At 43.6% G+C, this 19,675-nt stretch overlaps 2 protein-coding genes across 5 annotated transcripts in view; one reads left to right on the forward strand and one right to left on the reverse strand.

Moving 5' to 3' along the window:
- Positions 1-19,675, forward strand: part of LOC148521554 (ras association domain-containing protein 4-like) — a 251,148-nt gene that overhangs the window by 165,988 nt on the left and 65,485 nt on the right. The window lies entirely within an intron of this gene.
- On the reverse strand, positions 5,684-6,805 carry DEPP1 (DEPP autophagy regulator 1). Its single transcript, XM_088474967.1, has 2 exons — positions 6,674-6,805; positions 5,684-6,409 (listed from the first exon to the last, which is right to left on the reverse strand). Exon 2 carries the CDS (start codon positions 6,405-6,407, stop codon positions 5,793-5,795), a length of 615 nt encoding a protein of 204 aa, XP_088331093.1. The 5' UTR covers positions 6,408-6,409; positions 6,674-6,805; the 3' UTR covers positions 5,684-5,792.

Here is a 19,675-nt window from a genome sequence, read left to right on the forward strand (position 1 = left end):
GCTGGGCTGCAGGCTGAGGAAACCAGGGCCTACTGTATACCTGGAGGATACAGGGAAGGCACAGAGACTGTGTTTGTATAGCTGTGGCAGCCAAGCCAGGCTGGAGCCGGCAATAGACCTGCAGAGAAGCAGGCTGAGACTTTATTGGCAGACTAGCTGCACCCTTAGAGAGAGGGTTCAAGAAGTAAGTAGACACCCTATATAGGGGCTAGGTTGTTTATGATTTTCTGTTTCCTGACTTTCCATGCTGGAAAGTAAAGCATCATTTATTTACTTGAAAGCTGTGTGTGGACCCTCATTAAGCACCTAAACACTGCACCAATCTACCCTCTACCGAGCTACCGAGCTAATTACCCCAAGATATCACACTGTATAGGGAAACCTAACCTGAGGGCGGTGACCTGGGTGTCGGACACAGCCAAGTCCATACCTTCTTGCGAGGGTCCCTGGTGAAAACCGCCGGCACATTAGACTCCGCGCCTCAGGAATAGGTCTAGCCAATTTCCTGAATATGGGTAGCATATTGCAGAGTGACTAGAAAGGGGTGTGTCATGTTGACATGCCTGATTTTTTTAGTGGCCACGCCGAAATTTTGACACACGTGTCTTCAGCACGTGCACATAGGGAGAGGGGGGGCTGGCTCCATTTTTCATCTTGCCCTGGGCTCCAAATACCCTAGTTACGCCACTGGACAGAAGGCCTCTCAACTCCCCCTTACACCCACCACTGCGGCACATAGATGGGACGGCAAGACAGTCCCCAAAAAGTGGGCGTGTCACTGCATTGGTGGTGCATCTAAAAGGTGCAGAACTGCTCACACAGGGCGCAATGTTCAGACCAAGTAACTGCTCCTGCCATAGGGTTAGTGCAAGTTTCGATGATGCTTCAGATGGTGGTATCTAAGGACGTACTGAGTTGGATTTATTCCGCTGCAAGTGAGTGTCTCAGTATGGCTTTTGCACTTACTGTATGCTTTAGGCGATTTTATTACTATCCATCACAGATTACAGATGCAAAATGCTAACATTTTCCCATAGACATACCTTAAATGTTAAGCAATTTTCCTCTAACAATCTGCTGTCACTCACAGTTAACATATTTGCCATAGTCTATAGCACAGGTCTTTTCAAAAATATATTTAGCTATGTATTTACAAAGACTGTTCTACAATCACGAAACATGCATTATTTATAATTATCTACTTCTATTATCTTGCTGATTTTACAGTGTGGTATGCAGTAGTGTATTAACTGACACCAACATAGAATAGAAAGTGTCAGTCTGTAGTGATGCTGGGACTGAAACAGTTGGTTGGAAACTAGATGCAATTTACCCTTAAATAAAAATAACCTAAAAATGTAGCATATTTCCTCCCATTGGCATCATATGTTCCTGATTTACACCAGTCACATACAAATGGTTACAAATTTGGAAATAAGTATTAGTCTTGCTATTGGGCAGCCAATCAGATTCTAGGGGGTAAATTTACTAAGTTTCGAGTTTGGTTGAGTTTTTTTTTTTATTAAACACTCTTTACTTCGCTGAAACTCGGATACGTTTTCAGTTTTTCAACTCGCAAATTTACTAAGAAGTGAGTTTAGCTGAGAGTGAGTTGGTCGATGGTGAAGCAGATCGAGATTTCTCCCCCTAGTTGCGAGTTTAGATGAGATTACTCACCTGAGATTGCAGTGTTTTCTCTCTGCCAAACTCACCCGAACAAGCAGCCTGCACATATCCGCGAGATATGTGAAGGCTGCTTGTGTTGTACCTGTAAAAAACGGGTTTAACTTTTAAATATATTGATAAAAAAAAGGACGTAGGGTCCTCCCCCAAAAGACTAACCAGCCCTGTACTTGTCAGCCAGTCCTGGTACCTACAATTACGGGGAACAAAACGAGTAGGGTTCCACCGTAATTTAAAAATGTGTGTGGGTCCCCCTATAATTAAAACCAGCACCAGACCCAAATCGACCGTGGTGTAATGCCAGAGCACGGAGACCCTATAACCAGGTCTCCAGGGCCAAAGACATTCTCTTCCCAGCACCCCTGGGCTGTGGGTACTGGGATAATAAAGTGGAAAAGAGTAGTAAACTATTGTATTTTACAGTGAAACTACAGGTGCCAGCATGCCTGCCCTTTGGCACTTGTGGAACTACAAGTGCCAGCAGGCGGCCGGCACCCGTACCTCCACTGTAAAATAAATAGTTAAATAAAGACACCACACACACACACAGCGAACCAGCCAGCAATGCTGCCGTGAAGATTGGAAGGTAAGCAGGGATAGGAAGTTAGTTACGAGTGCTACCTTCCACCGCAAGGACACTGAACTGGCTTATATATTGGAACCCCATACACTGCTTGTCCTACAAATTTACAAAAGTGACCATACACATCATATAACCACCTTCTTTTTTACAGGTATTGTGCTACACATTTGTTACACTATCCAATTTCAAGCGCTTGATTTACCTTTTATATGGTTTATAAAAAAAATTGTGAACAAGCAGCTTTTGTTTTTCTTTCATATATACCTCATTAGCGCAGTAATTATAACACTAATACCACACATACATCACTGATCAGTTGTGAGCCAGTTAGCGGTGTATGTTGTCACACATACACCGCTAATGGTAAGTACAGTATATGGATTGGGTATGTTTGTTTTTTTGCAAAGACCCCCTAGATGCTACAGAGACCAGCGCGAGGATGGAGGCGAGTATAGGAACTTTTTTGCAGGTCATTTGACACTGATTTCTACATGGGAACATCTGGCAGTAGGTAAGTGTGTGTGAGTGAGGTAAGTGTGTAATAAACTTTTACTGTATACGATGTGTGGTGTCTATTTATTTTACAGTGGAGGTACAGGTGCCGGCCGCCTGCTGGCACTTGTAGTTCCACAAGTGCAAAAGGGCAGGCATACTGCCACCTGTATAGTAGTTCCACTGAAAAATACAATAGTTTACTACTATTTTCCACTTTATTACCTCCGTACCCACAGCCCAGGGGTGCGGGGAAGAGCCCCAGCCTTCAGTCCAAGCCTGGGGTTTTGGGAGAGGGGGATCCCCGGCTTGGCCTGAGTGATGTTGGTTGAGAATGCTTTGGCCCTGGAGACCCGGTAATAGGGTCTCCGTGCTGTGGCATTATACCCCGGTCATTTTGGGTCCAGTGCTGGTTTTAATTATAGGGGACCCCTACATAATTTTTCCCCATATAATTAAAACCAGGAGTACAGCCTGGTGCTGGTACCTAACTTACGGTGGAACTCTACTTGTTTTGTTCCCTGTAATCTTAGGTATCAGGACAGACTGACAAGTCCGGGACTGGTTGTGGCTTTTGGGGGGACCCTAAGTCTTCTTTTTTTTTCTTTTTTTTTTTTAAACCCTTTACATTAGGTATACAGGCAGAAACATACGCAAATCACACTGATCTGTGTATGTTTCTGGCAAACTCACAGCTCAGGAGGTGGTCTATTTGAAACTGAGTTTTAACAGTGCAAAGAAATAACTTTTCCAAACTCACTCCAGTTTGTATTTTCTAAATTTGCGAGTTGAAAAGCATGCCTAAACTCACCCGAGATTGCAATCTCACCCAAACTTGATTCTTAGTAAATTTACCCCTAGCTATCATTTCTCTATTGCATTTTAGAAAATTAAAGACAGAATCTGATTTGTTGCTATGGGCAACACAACCACTTGTCTGTTTTAGAAGCTTTAGTAAATATACCCCTAGGACTCTATTCGTCTCTGAACCCAAAACTTCAGGTGTGTTCGTATTTCAGGAAAACCGAACCGGACATTTTCAAGCAACATTTAAACTGTGTATTATTAGTTGTTATGAATTGTATACATCCTAGTTGTGTCAGGTAAAAAAAACACTATTGTATTTTGGTGACCATAAAGGATGCATTTTAGGCAATTCTGTTTTGCATTACAAGTTTCTCATTAAACATAACTCATTTGTAGTGTAGTCTTTAACATAAATTTCTCATGCCACTTCATTAAGATCCCTCTCCCGCAGCCCCAGATGACTACGGAAACTGACACTGTGTGCATGTGAAGGAACATCCTATATGCGGGGCATGTAACTAACAATTTGTTGGTTGCTGTGGTTCAATAATGTTTGTGGTTAGTTGTAATGTTAGTAAATAAGCTCTTTCATTTCCCTCACTTGCAAGAAGTGGTCCCCTATGGTGACTGCTACATCAGAAAAATAAAGTAGAAATCCCTTTACGTTGTACCTTTCTGATAAGACTTATGTACGTTATTAGTATGCACTTGTTGAACAGAGAATTTATTTTAGTTATTTATGTATTTTAATCGATAAGGCTATCATTCTGTTAACATTTCTATCATTACAAACCATGGTAAATAAAAGGGTTAATTGCAACAGTTGCACCCTTCAACATATATCTTAGAACACATTCACCTATTTTTCTCCATTTACTGGGCAGTAATAAATGTATGTTGTTTGTTTAAAGGGTTAGGACAAATTATTGAATAATTTTTTAAAAAAAGTGTTTTTCAGGGGTTTTTTGTCACATTTCAATTTTCCAAGTTTAAACTATTTAAATTGTTCTAACAGAATAAGTGATGTGGTTCAATGTAGTTGTATAAATATGCATTGTCAGTGGTCATGACTGATTTATGCACCTTAATTCTTATGAAGTTGTTTTGACTTGATTGTTTGACTTCCTTTCAGCAGGGGCTAATGTGAGTGATTCAGTATATTCTATGAAAAAGCATTGCGTAACATGGTAAACAAGTAAATGTTCATAAATAAAAGTAAATTAAAAGCAAAAGAACATTCCTAACATGGAACTTTCTCAACAAGTATTTTTGCAAGAACCTAAAATTGACACTTGGACCTACCAACAATATAAAACTAGATATGTTCTAATTGGTCTCTGCAATTCAGTTTATTGGGAACCACATCCTCAAGAGAAATACTGTAGAAACATTGTAATTTACAGCCTGTAATTAAGTATTGCCAATCAAAACAGTAACTCAATTTGTCAGCCTATTAAATTGTGATCATAACTATTGTCTCATAATAATTTTTAAATGTGTTTGTAGAACTGCAATATTTAAAAAGTTAAAAAATTAAAAAACAGGTGCTGCTACTCTAACGTCACACACACACACACACATACATGATCAATGAGCTCCACCTACTGCAGTCACTAAGGCGCACTGACGCACCATAGACCATGAGACCAATGTTGCAGCAACATGGGTTAAATGAGAATATTTTTAAATGCAATAACCAATAATGCATAGGCAGAACCATAAACTGCAGAAGTATTTTGGATAACATACCATAGCTACAGTATGTGTATATATATATATATATATATATATATATATAAGGCATTTTAGAATTGTAATTTAATCTAGTAGCAACATGCTTCCAGGGACCAAGTTCTCAATCTTATTCCAAAATGATGTACAGCAGAAGTTCCCAGATGTGATCCTCAAGGCTCCCAACAGTTCAGGTTTTAGAGCTATCCATGACTAATTAAGTCACTTGTTGTCAAGCATGGATATCCTTAAAACCTGGACTATAAGGGTGCCTTGAGGACTGCGTTTGGGAACCTGTAATGTACAGTATTTCAGCATGTCACAGCATGGTAAATAAGAACTATTAAAAAAAAAAAGTAATGTTTAAAATAAATATTTATTAGCGTAGGTAATGGTATGCAAAATTCAGACAAACATCAATTTCTCTACAGCAAATTAAGTTTTGAAAATTTCAGTTAAATTATTAAAAGGTGTCCATGTTTATTTCCAGAACAAATCATAGCTCATAGATGACTGGTAATAGTGGTTTGCGAAGCCTGCCTGCTGGCCCCTTATTGCTGCAACCAGCTGAATAACATTTTTTGGGCAGGCGTGATTGTCTGTTTCTTCTTTCTAGCACATTCTGGAGGCTTTGACTTTTGCTGAGCTGTGGTCTCTTGGGTGTGTCTGTGGTTTTATGCAGGTTTAAGGGATTAGCTGATCGTATTCTGTGTGTCAGGGTGCCGTGGGCGCCTGCGGAAGGCTCCTGATTGTCTTTGTTCTCTTTTCCACTCTGTCTGTACAACCAGGCAAGAGGGTCAGCATTAGTTTGTAAGGGAACTAGACTGGCACAGCACTTGGAATCCTGCACCTCCGCCAGGACTTTGTTTTCACACACCTTCAGTGATGACCTGAGTCTAGAGCGGGTCCTTCGCTGACTCCTGCTCTGTCCAACCTGCAGGTGGTCTGTTAATGAACTGGGCTGCGCTAATGTCTGAATGGACTTCACATAATCCTCCAGTCCGCTGTCCATGTGGGTTACTGCAGCCAGTCTTTCACATTGAGCTTTCACCTCTGTATCCTCTCTGATGGTAGGAAGCTGCTCTACCGAAATCAGGAGATGGGATCTCATTGCTGAAAATAAAAATAGTTCAGAAATTATATAACCAAATAGTTTACATGAAGTAGGCTTGCAGATTTACATTACATACTTTAATCTAGTGTGCTAGATGCAATGCGATTTTTCCATATATTGCAGTTTACTTACTAGACTTGACCACATTCATTCAAAAGCAATCAATAAGCAGTAACCCATCGCAATTATAATTCTGCACAGTTCTATATAATATGTTGATTAATACTATATTGACATTGGAATCATGAGTGACATTTGCTTACCTATTGTTTGAGAGCGTGTCCTTTTGTACCAGTTCTTTTATGAGGCGTCTTATGTGTGTGCTCTGCCAGTCTTGTTCTGAATAATAACTCCGGTGCCTGGCTCTCTTATAGCTTCCAGCAGCTGTCTGCTCAGCTGCGTTTCCCAATATAGCATCAGCTGAACGTGAGCGAGGATGTGAGAAAGGTGATGTCCCTAGGGATGTAGCGGGGGAAGAGGGAGGGGGGTGTACTTCCAGCTTCTCACTGGCTGGATCATCTATTTGCTTTTCAGCTTTCCTTTCCTGCCATGTCTGAGCGACCGTGTACCTAACAGCAGGGTTTTAATGTGAGCCGTGGCACGTTTTCCGAGCACATCACACACACATACACCGCGTTCCCTTTATAAAACTATGGGCATATTTTACAGCTAAAGAAAAATCCCAACACCATCCGCATAAGTAAGATTGTCAGACATGGGTACATCTCACATATAGCTCTGCTGTATCCTATATTTACAGTATTCGCCCATCATTGACATCTTCAGTTCTGCCTTTGTGTACAACGAGCTAAAAGCAAAATCTTCAGTGAAAATGGAAAAATTGTTGCTGGCTTCACTTCAGACAAAGGTTGAGAGCTATAAATAGAATCTTAAACACCAACTATAGCGCAGGTAACTATAGTAACGAAGCAGACGTTGGATAAGACCGGTGGTGGGGAATTTAACCCAGTGATTCAGCTTAGCAGTAGTAAGGCCAGGATGTCATATGAAGGTCCATCATTTTCTTATTCTGAAAGATGTAAAGCTTAGTGAAGTGAGCACTATACCGAGCAAGTCAGACAGCTGCAGTATATTTGTTCTGAAAACCAGGTTATTTGAGTCTTTGCTGCAAATCTTATTATACTTTAAAGGTTACAAATTTTAGGTTGTTTTTCCAGTATAACAGTAGAACTGCTGCAATCCTTGTTAAATAACCATGCTTTCACCAGTGAGGCATAGCAAATTTTTCTCTTCGTGTGGTGTACCTATTATCGACAGAGGGCCTGTTTCATTACCAATCGCAACTGCGATTACGCGCATGCAATCAGCCGATTGTTGAGTTCTGCGCATGTATCACAGCGCATGAACACTTCACTGCGATCTGGGCTGTGAACGCAGAGACTACGCAGGCCCATCACAGAGTGGTTGACAGGAAGTGACAGTTTGGGGATGGTTGGCGAAACGCAGGCATACCAGTGCGTTTGAACATAGTTACAGGGGCGTGCAGAAATGAGCCACTGCGATACCATATGCAGCTTGGGCTTTCACTGCGTGTTAGCAATTTTTGAGTAAGGTCAGACCTTGTGCAAGTGTGCATGAGGCTCCAATGTTACCAATGTTTTTGCAGACTTGCTAAGTATTACGTGTGTGTGTGTAAGGTAAAGTGGGCGTCCTTATGTTAGGCTGCGACAGCATTGAGATTGCAATCATTAGCATATTTTCGCAGTGAGACTGCGTCCGTAATCATTGCTGCGATCGCAATAGCGATCCTTACTGAATCAGGTCCAGAGACACTTTTTCAATATTTGATAAATAGACCCGATTTATGTGATGATAGCAGAGTTTAGTCCATCAGATATAGGAATAAAGAGCTCTGTTTGTCTTTGCTCCTATGTGTCAGACAGTTCTGCTTCAAGAATGAGGAGATGTTAGCCTGCTGCTATGGTGAGCAATGAGCAGCTCTCCAGCAGCTGTTGAACTACAGATACCAGAATGCCTTGTCACAGTTTTAGAATGCTTTGATAGCAAAAGTGTGGTAGGGCAGGCTGGAATGTGTAGTCCCACAGCAGCTGCTGGGCCACTTATTGACCACCAACTTTAACTAAAATTGAAAAACACAACCAGGGCTGTAACTACCAGTTGCCCAGATTGGAATTCAACTGTGGTGCTAGTCAAGGAGGGGCACCGTTTGGCTCAGCCAGCCAAAAAGTTTAATCCCTGGGGGAGACTTGACATTCGATGCCTGGAATGGCTCAAATTACCCAAGACTTGCCTTTATCGCCTGTTCCATTGTATGGGCGATTTATCTGTAAAACAATGTAGTTCAGACATATCGCATCTGCCCCGCACCACAGCTGATGCCGATATATCTTGCCAATATGTAAGCACTAGAAAAGGCAAATCTGTCCGCACTAACAGTAATATCAAATAAACCTTTCATCGGGCACCTATACTTATCAGACTTCTGACACTTCCTCCCCGGGTGAAAGCCAGGGAGGAGAAGTAGGTGGGCTGTTTGAATAGGGGGTGGGGCTAAATGACGCGATTATCAAAGAATCTCGTGAATAGGCTCTGCCCCCTACTCGCGGACCCGCAAGAAAATGTTCCCCATTCTTCCCACTTGACTAGGAAGTGGGTAGAATGCGGGAGAAGTGTCTACTTTCCCGGGGGTGCGAGGGGTTACCCAAAAAATCGTGCACCTCCCACCCACGACTTCCTGGAGAGTAGGCATGTATGGGTGCACCCTGGGATAAGTTTGCAAGCATAAACAAAGAAAATAAAATGGGTATTCCTAAAAGGGGCAGTCACGGATTGAGAAGAATCAATATCTACTATACAGAGATTCTATTTGGTGACACAAGGAAACTTTATTTAAAAAAAATTACTTATTCAGTTCATTTAAAACCGTAAAGGACAGCTAAATAGTGTGAGAATTAGTGATTTGTGAAACATGTAGTTGAAAGAATACGGACAGACAATCTAAAAAGGACACAGTATTTTATTTAATCATATACACTACCGTTCAAAAGTTTGGGGTCACCCAGACAATTTTGTGTTTTACATGAAAACTGACTTTTATGTATCAAACGAGTTGCAAAATGAATAGAACATATAGGCAAGATATTGGCAAGGTTAGAAATAATGATTTTTAGTTTAAATAATAATTTTGTCCTTCAGACTTTGCTTTCGTCAAAGAATGCTCCTTTTGCAGCAATTACAGCATTGCAGACCTTTGGCATTCTAGCTGTTAATTTGTTGAGGTATTCTGAAGTAATTTCACCCCTAAGCTTCCTGAAGCACCTCCCACAAGTTGGATTGGCTTGATGAACACTTCTTGCGTACCATACGGTCAAGCTGCTCCCACAATAGCTCAAATGGGGTTGAGATCTGATGACTGCGCTGGCCACTCCATTACAGACAGAATACCAGCTGCCTGCTTCTTCCCTAAATAGTTCTTGCATAATTTGGAGGTTTGCTTTGGGTCATTGTCCTGTTGGAGGTGGAAATTGGCTCCAATCAAGCGCTGTCCACAGGGTATGGCATGGCGTTGCAAAATGGAGTGATAGCCTTCCTTATTCAAAATCCCTTGTACAAATCTCCCACTTTACCAGCACCAAAGCAGCCCCAGACCATCACATTACCTCCACTATGTTTGACAGATGGCATCAGACACTCTTCCAGCATCTTTTCACTTGTTTCTGCGTCTCACAAATGTTCTTCTGTGTGTGATCCAAACACCTCAAACTTCGATTCGTCTGTCCAGAACACTTTTTTCCAATCTTCCTCTGTCCAATGTCTGTGTTCTTTTGCCCATATTAATCTTTTCCTTTTATTGGCCAGTCTCAGATATGGCTTTTTCTTTGCCACTCTGCCTGGAAGGCCAGTATCACGGAGTCGCCTCTTCACTGGAGACGTTGACACTGGCATTTTGTGGTTACCATTTAATGAAGCTGCCATTTGAGGACTTGTGAGGCATCTATTTCTCAAACTAGAGACTCTAATGTACTTGTCTTCTTGCACAGTTGTGCACCGGGGCCTTCCTCTTCTCTTTCTACTCTGGTTAGAGCCTGTTTGTGCTGTTCTCTGAAGGGAGTAGTACACACAGTTGTAGGAAATGTTCAGTTTCTTGGCAATTTCTCGCATAGAATAACCTTCATTTCAAAGAACAAGAATAGACTGTCTAGTTTCACATGAAAGTTATGTTTTTCTGGCCATTTGGAGAATATAATCTAACCCACATGTGATGCAGATACTCAACTAGCTCAAAGGAAGGCCAGTTTTATAGCTTCTCTAACGAGCAAACCCGTTTTCAGCTGTGCTAACATAATTGCACAAGGGTTTTCAAGGGTTTTCTAATCATCCATTAGTCTTCTAACGCGCTTAGCAAACACAGTGTACCATTAGAACACTGGAGTGATGGTTGCTGGAAATGGGCCTCTATACATCTATGTAGATATTCCTTTAAAAAAACAAAAAACAGACGTTTACAGCTAGTATAGTCATTTACCACATTAACAATGTATATAGTGTATTTCTGATTAATTTAATGCTATCTTCATTGAAAAAAAGTGCTTTTCTTACAAAAATAAAGAAATCTCTAAGTGACCCCAAACTTTTGAACGGTAGTGTAGACCACAACCTTCAATTCTGATGTTATTTAATGGGGTGCTCATAAGTATTCTTGTAAATCAATTTTAACAATGGTAAGATAGCTAGTATTAAAATCGGTCATTCTATATGTTGACTTGTTTTCAGTATTGGGTCATAAATCTTATTCCCAAAACACACTATATAAATCGCACTTCAAAGACTGGGAATGAGCTATATATTAGTGATATATATTAGCACGTCTGGCTGTGTGTACAGGCGACAGCTGACCACACGTACACTTGTGCCAGGGTGACATCTCATCTGAGCGGGCAAATTCATATGCCTACCCAGTTGTGATGTCAGCGTCAGTGGCGTAACTAAAGGGGGGAGGGGGTCAGGCAGGGCACATACCCTGGGCGCTGTCAGACACCGGTGTTTGTGTGTCTGTACCGCCATCCAGGTCAGTGGTTTTAGTGTGTAGTGCAGACCACACTGTGTGTCACTACACAGTAAAACAAACACACCGGCGCCAGGTAGTACACACTCACTAACAGTGAGTGTACTACCTGGCGGCGGCGGTGTTTGTTTTAGCAGCCAATAAGAGTCAGACAGTCTTATTGGCTGCTGCACCCGGGGCCGGAGCTGACTCATGGGCTCTGCCTTACGGCTCCCACAGTGGGTGAAGGGAGAGACGTCATGAGGCATATAAGGCACTGCATAAGAGGCACTACTGCTGGGGGCATTAAGGTTCATATGGAATGGAAAGGAATGTTCCCAGAGTGACTAGAACTGGCGTGGCATGTTGACAGCCACCCCCACATGCACAAAGTGGGGGGGGGAGCGCCATTTTTCATCTTGCCCTGGGCTCCAAAGACCCTAGTTATTACACTAATTAGTGCAGACACATCAGGTGAACAATTCTATATGTATTACTAATTGTTACACCCTTCGGCCAGGTGTGTACCCAGCTTTAGCTGTGGGTTCTGTCACGGTGCGTCCATGACGTTATGGAAAGAAATTCAGTTTGTGTATTCATGACGTCACCATGCAGCTGAGTAGAAGAAGTTTTAGTCAGTCAAGTTTTACTTTGCTAGAAGCGCTCAGAGTCAGATCTCTAGGTACAATACTGAACACAACCCATTTACATGCAATAAAAGGGCTTAATGTTTTGAACTTACATGAAAGTGTTATACAATGAACAAAACCATATACACCGAGATCTCATTTATTATAGAGTATTATTTGATTGGTAAAGAGGTTTGGAAATAAGTGTTTAAAGTCATATGTATAAGCTGGATATAAATATCAATTGAAACAGGGTTGTAAAATTTCTACAATCATGCATATATGGCAGGGGTGGAACTAGCGACGACGCATTGCATCGGGGCCCGCTGGGGGCACTGCATAGGGGGACCACTACTGTGGGCACTGCATAGGGGGGATTACTACTGGGGGCACTGTATAGGGGGACCACTACTGGGGGCACTGCATAGGGGGGATTACTACTGGGGGCACTGAATAAGGGGACCACTACTGGGGCACTACATAGGGGGACCACTACTGGGGGCACTGCATAGGGGGACCACTACTGTGGGCACTGCATAGGGGGGATCACTACTGGGGGCACTGAATAGGGGGACCACTACTGGGGGCACTGCATAGGGGGACCACTACTGTGGGCACTGCATAGGGGGGATTACTAGTGGGGGCACTGTATAGGGGGACCACTACTGGGGGCACTGTATAGGGGGACCACTACTGGGGGCACTGTATAGGGGGACCACTACTGGGGGCACTGTATAGGGGGACCACTACTGGGGGCACTGTATAGGGGGACCACTACTGGGGGCACTGTATAGGGGGACCACTACTGGGGGCACTGTATAGGGGGACCACTACTGGGGGCACTGTATAGGGGGACCACTACTGGGGGCACTGTATAGGGGGACCACTACTGGGGGCACTGTATAGGGGGACCACTACTGGGGGCACTGCATAGGGGGACCACTACTGGGGGCACTGCATAGGGGGACCACTACTGTGGGCACTGCATAGGGGGGACCACTACTGGGGGCACTGAATAGGGGGACCACTACTGGGGGCACTGAATAGGGGGACCACTACTGGGGGCACTGAATAGGGGGACCACTACTGGGGGCACTGAATAGGGGGACCACTACTGGGGGCACTGAATAGGGGGACCACTACTGGGGGCACTGAATAGGGGGACCACTACTGGGGGCACTGAATAGGGGGACCACTACTGGGGCACGGCATAGGGGGACCACTACTGGGGCACGGCATAGGGGGACCCAAAGCATATTCTTGCATCTGGACCCAACACTCTAGTTCCGCCACTGATGATGGGTATTTTCTCAGACAATTAAATCCACCCACAGTGACAATTGAACAATCGCACTTTTTCTGCAAGAAATATAATGTATTGTGAGACCGGCGAGGTATGGCTTCGCTCCAACATACAATGGTAGTTTTCCTCTTGCTCTGACTTCCTGGGCTGGGGTGCATATTGTTTTGAAAACACTTGTTTTTTTGTTCTGTATCATTAAATTGTGAGAAAAATCACTTTCACAAGACCCCTGACTTTGGCACTCATATATCTGTGAAAGTTTTGTCCTAAAGGAAATGTTACTCATGATTACGGTAAAATAAAATATTTGCACCTTTTGGACTTGGGAGTGGTGTAGTAGGTCCACAGCTGCTTTATTAAATAAAACATAGCACTAATATAATATAACTGCAAAACAAGTTTAGCTTACATAGAAAAAAAACTGACCAAGAGATCACAATATACTATATTTAATTATTGCAATAAGTAAAAACCTGTTTTTATACATAAAGTACTGTACATGAAAATAACAGATTTCAGTTAACTGCTGTGTGAAAAGAAGGCATACATGTATTAAAGTGCGATGTTTTAAGGCACAATAAACTTTCAATGACCTTGAATTGTATTATGAAATGAAATAAAAATCCTCCTAAACTTATATGTATATAGAGATCCACAGACTCCTGTGCCTCTGATGAGGTTGATATTACCAACAAAAGGCGTAAGGCTAATCTAATTGATGTGAATATTTCCTATGATACGAGCACTACTCCACTGTTCCCTTATTCACTGCTGTCAGTTGCATCTTGCTGGGACAGAACCTAGATCCTTTGCACTGGTTGCACAAGGCAGGTCTTCTCTGCAGACGGAGGTTTCTAAGAACGAACCTTGTTTCTCAATACTCATTGGGACCAGTGTCTTTATTAACATCACAACAGTTAAGAAGTGTCTCTAGTATGAAGACGAATATGTCAGCCAATCATTACACTAGTTGTACGCTAATGCTGCTGCATGTGTGTATGCAAATATATGCAAATGTTGCAGCCACCGGGAGATGTATTGAGACGCCAAATCCAAGCATCTTCACTTATGCAGTCGACAGTCAAAATGTCGAAAGCATAATGTCAAATCGGAGAATATTGCCCAGTAGTAATGTTATTTAAATTTGCCTTCTCTGCTGCTGTTGACATTTTGACTTAACAGCATAAGTGTTAGCTACGGTATTTACCTCTAGCTGTGATAACTATTGTCAAACATTTATGCACTAAACCACCATCACATTATATAGTTTAGTAGATAAAGATATATGTACATCAAATTGAGCATTTCATCCTCAAAACCCCCAGATGATGCTGGAAAGCAGTAGACCCTTAAACGCATAGTCCACTTTGCTATAAAAGTGGAGACTTCCATCCTGATACCATACTATTATCCAAAAAATACCTGGTCAAGATAATTCTATTGCATCACAAGCCGTTCCCTCTCCATGTGGTGCGTATAGTTGCCAAATGCGGAGTTATACTCAGCAGGAGATGTGACAGTACTACTAGCAAACCCAGTGCACACAAGGAGTCATCATCAGTGCACAATTGTATCTATCCCATAGTAGGTACAGAAGTTACACCTCAAAACCAAAGTATTACATCCAGCTCCATATAGCACAGAGAGCACCCAGTTACAACCCAGATCCGCCTATTCAATCGGAGTTTTATATCTTATTTATGACCGCAGCAATTAAACATGAATAAGAGACACTGCAAGAATAGACAATGAAAAGTTACAACAACAACAACGCAGTACCCAGGGCCAGACAATGGAATCCATAAAATAGCAGTTGAGGAAAGCACAATTAATTGGAAATGGCAAAAGTAGTGTTACATGCGATCGGAATGCATACAACTTTACATGGAATCGGTATGGAATACCGCCGGCCGCATGGCCACCAAAAGCAGAGTTTCCGGCAGCGGAAGCCCGACAGCGCTGGAAATCCCGATCGTCGATAGGTAAGTACTTACTAACCTAACCCTCCTTAGGGGTGCCTAACCCCCCCCCCCCCTTCCCCGCTGCCTAAACCTAAGTCCCCCAGGGGGGTGCCTAACCCTAAGTCCTTCCCGGGGGTGCCTAACCCTAAGTCCCCCCCGGGTGCCCTAACCCTCCCCCCCGCGGCTGTCCGCTCGCGGTGCCCAGCATCCCTTTGATCCGATCGGGATTCCGGGCGCCTGTCTCCCGGCGTCAGGAAAATGTCAGGCGTCTACATCTAGACGCCCGGCATTTCACCCTCACCGGGATATGACAGTCGGGAAGCCGGCTGTCGGTATTAAGCCAGCTATCTTCCCGATTGTATACCCTTTACATAGCCCGTACATGTATGTGCTCAGTTCAAGAGCATAGCATGAGTAGTACAAACACACGTGAAATACGCACCGCAAATAGGCGTTCAACTAGGCATCTGCCGCTAGGTCTCAAGTCTGTGCCTTCTCCATCAACCTGGTTTGTCTTTGGTATGTTTCCATGGGGGTAATGCACCCAGAGGTGTGAGGAAACATGAACGGTACTATTCCAGGAAGCTAGGTGATGGCGGGACTTTAAACTAAATTAAACACGATACTTTTACATAGATTGTGCCAGGTAACTGGCACATAATAGATTTGTATTTAGACGTGCTCATAAATATATATGCCAATAATCTGTAGTTGTAAGTTAATGCTATAAACTGCTGACATAGTATATATTGACTTGGTGTGTGTGACGTTTCAAAAACAGCTGGTTGTGTATTGAGTAGAAAATAACAAGTGCTTTTTGTGTCAACTTGGTTAAGAGGTGATTAGTGCTACTGAGGCGAAGTGGTGGGAAGGGAAAAAATCTAAGAGGGATAGTGAAGACTATAAAAATGTAAACAGTATAAGGGGCCTATGTGCCAGAATCTGTATGATTTACCTCCGGACGCAAGTCCGGTGGTTGGAAACCTGACAGCGGCTGCCCGACATGGATGAAAATCACGATCGTCCCTAGGGTAAGTATAGACTAACCTAATTCTACCCCCTAACCCTAACCCTTCCTTAGGGGTGCCTAACCCTAATTACCCTCTAAGTGCCTAAGGCTAACCCCCCCTTCCCCGCCGCCTAAACCGAAGTCCCCCGGGGGGTGCCTAACCCTAAATACCCCCCGGGAGCCCTAAACGTAAAGCCGCGGCTGTCCGCGCCCGGCACCCCTTCGATCGGGGTGACGGGCGCCGGTCTACCGGCGTCCGTAAAATGACAGTTGTCTAGATTTAGACGCCTGTCATTTAACCCTCACCGGGATTAAGCAGTCGGGAAGCCAGCTGTGGTGTTTAGGTCCATCGGCTTCCCCACATGTATGTAAGAAAGGTATTCGTTCTTACAGAGACACTATGTACACAGCCATTTTAGGTGACATAGTAAATACTCAGTGTCCGTGGTGTAACTAGGGTATTTGGAGTCCAGAGCAAGTTAAAATATGTAGCCCCATCCCCTCCACCCAAGTATGTGCGCGCACCATAGACTTGCATCAAAACAGTGGGCGTGGTCACTCGAAAATGGGGGGCGTGTCAAACGACACCACCATTTCTCGTCACTCTGGGAACATTCCTTTCCATATGCACCTTAATGCCCCGTGTAGTAGTGCCCTCTTATACAGTGCCCCTTATACCGTGCCCCCCAGTAATAGTCCCCCCTATGCAGTGCCAGTGCCCCTTACATATACAGGACAAAGACCCAAAAAACAAACACAACACTTACCTGACTCCCCGCTCCTGTGCCTGCCGCTGTCCGCTTCTCCCGACCCGCTCTGCACTATGGGAGAGACGTCATGACATCTCTCCCATCACCCACTGCGGGAACCGGAAGGTGGAGCTCATGAGTGAGCTGCAGCCCGGCTCCAGCCGTGGGTGCAGCAGCCAATGAGAGTCTGTCTGACTGTCATTGGCTGCCAAAACAAACACTGCCGCCGGGTAGTAAGAGTGTACTACCCTGCGCTGGCGGTGGTGTTTGTTACTGTGTAGTGCAGATCGCACTACACTAACTTGAAACCAGTGTCCCCTACCCTCCAACAAGACCAGTTCCAGCGGGTACAAAATGTTCTGCTCCTGGACTCTCCACTTAATTGTTGATTGCAGCCACCTGTGGTGAAACACCTTCCTCATCTATTAACTAGTTCAACACATGTGGCTACAATCATTGATTAAGAGAGAAATCCAGGAGCAGAGCATCTTGTGGAAGTGGTCATGTAGGAGGGTCTGGTATCCTGAAACGCGGCCAGCAGCGCCCCTCACAGCTGGTCCTACGGCGCCCAGGACACGTGCCCTGCTAGACGCCCCATAGATACACCACTACTCACGGTCACTGAAAAGTTCTTATTTTGCTTAATAACTGGTCTCCTGTTTTATGGTCCTTATGGCTGCTGCATACCTGTAGTTAGCGTGTAAGATGTGTAGCAATAACCAGGGGCAAAACTATGGGAGACAATTGAGATGCCTGCCACCAGCACTGAAGGGGCACCTCCTTCATTGCCCACAATATATTCACCCCACGTAGGGCTGTAACTATGTACCCAGAGTGTACCATCACGGCCGCCCAATACATGGCACCTCTTCCCGGCACCTGAGAAACCACTTCCTGGCATGTGAAGTAGTCGGCAGTAGACTGGGCATTTTGTGATTTGTAGTTCCACCACAGTAGCAATCTTACAGTGTCTTCACTCAAATGCAGCCCTTCAAACACCCACATCAGGTGGTTTTCCCTTCTATCTTGGGTATCAGGACTCTTCACACATCAGATTGCTTTCTCCTCCATCAGGAGGACTCTGAACCTCATGCTAATTGCACTATACATGTCACTATATTATCTGTGACTAACGCATGTATATACCCGAAAAAGGGGGGGGAAGGGCTATTTTGCAAAATAGGCCTAATTGAACCAAATTCACACATGTTTTTGTGCATATGTATAGATTGATAGATAGACACCATATTTATTTTCCTTTTTTAGGGGGGGAGGCACCAAATTATAACCTTCCTTCGGGCGTCTGGGATGAACTTACGCCACTGGCACTAACCTAACATGTGGTTGGTAAGAGATGAACAGTTTTATTTATTTCCACAGCAGCATACAATAACCATGCTCCGATAACTGTCTACCAATAAAACTAGATTACAGCTGGAGGTGCACAAAGTAAAACCCAGGAACTAGTGTTTGAATCTTTTGTAACACTAAAGCTGGCCATACACGCTACAATAATCGGGGTGATCCGCCCGATATCCGCGGATCATCCCGATAATTGTAGTGTGTGGGGGGGCGCCCGAGGGTTAAATATTGCTCGGTCGTGCATGCCGGATTGTCCAGCATGCCCGTCTGATGCGATATTTACCGGTAAACTGTCGGCTGCATTGGGCAGTGTATGCCCAGCCGCGGCCGACAGACAGACATTTCCTGTGTTCCTTCCCATGGAAGGAACAGGGAAATGTCTCCTCCCTCGGGGGCGGAGCGCAAATGTCGGGCTAATACACTGAGAGAAATCTCAGTGTATGCCGCGGACATCTGCAGCTGGCAGATAAAATGTCTGTCGGTCTGACAGACATTTTATCTGGCAATGTATGCCCAGCTTTAGGCTGGGTACACACTTAAAGATTTTCTGTCCAACCATCCAACTAGTTGATTGGTTGGAATGAAAATCTGGTAAGGTATGAAAGCAAATGACAATCAGCAATTTGCTCACAAATGCCTGAAAATGGACAAAAACGGTTGTTAAATGTTTGATCTAAACAATTTGTTCAAACTTGTCTGAACGTCCATTTTCATCTGTTTTCTGGCATTTAGGAGCAAATTGCTGATCAGTTACTTCCATACGTTACCAGATTTTCATTCCAACCAATCAACTAGCTGGGTATATGCTTCCCAACCTCAATCAGGATAAAATGTACAGACAGTGGGACTGCAGGACAGTCCCAGCAATCAGGACAGCTAGGAGGTATGACAGTTATCATGCCCTTGTTTTCCATGCTTTCTCAGCTTACTATAGTCGGCTCTCTGCACTCACTATAATTTGCGGATAACTTTTTATTTTATTTTCAATGGTGCTTAGAAATTCATTGAATAACGCAGGCGAAATGTAAGGTTCATAATGAAAAGAGCAAATTTAATCCATCTCCTTTCATAAAACCTATTTTAGCTGTTGCTAGAATACATTCTTGAATGTCTTAACCACATTTTAGATTAACACTCCTATAGTTGGAATGCAAACTTACTGATCTTTATTTAGAAGCCAGATACCTCAATCCCTTTTTTGAGTATAGATGTTGAGTGACAGCTCG

Source organism: Taudactylus pleione, unplaced genomic scaffold, assembly GCF_031769625.1.
Source record: "Taudactylus pleione unplaced genomic scaffold, aTauple2 ptg000157l, whole genome shotgun sequence".
In the NCBI taxonomy this organism is placed as follows: domain Eukaryota; kingdom Metazoa; phylum Chordata; class Amphibia; order Anura; family Myobatrachidae; genus Taudactylus; species Taudactylus pleione.

Coding starts and splice junctions, on each gene's coding strand:
- DEPP1 (XM_088474967.1), bottom strand. CDS start 6,407: ATGAGATCCCATCTCCTGATTTCGGTAGAGCAGCTTCCTACCATCAGA.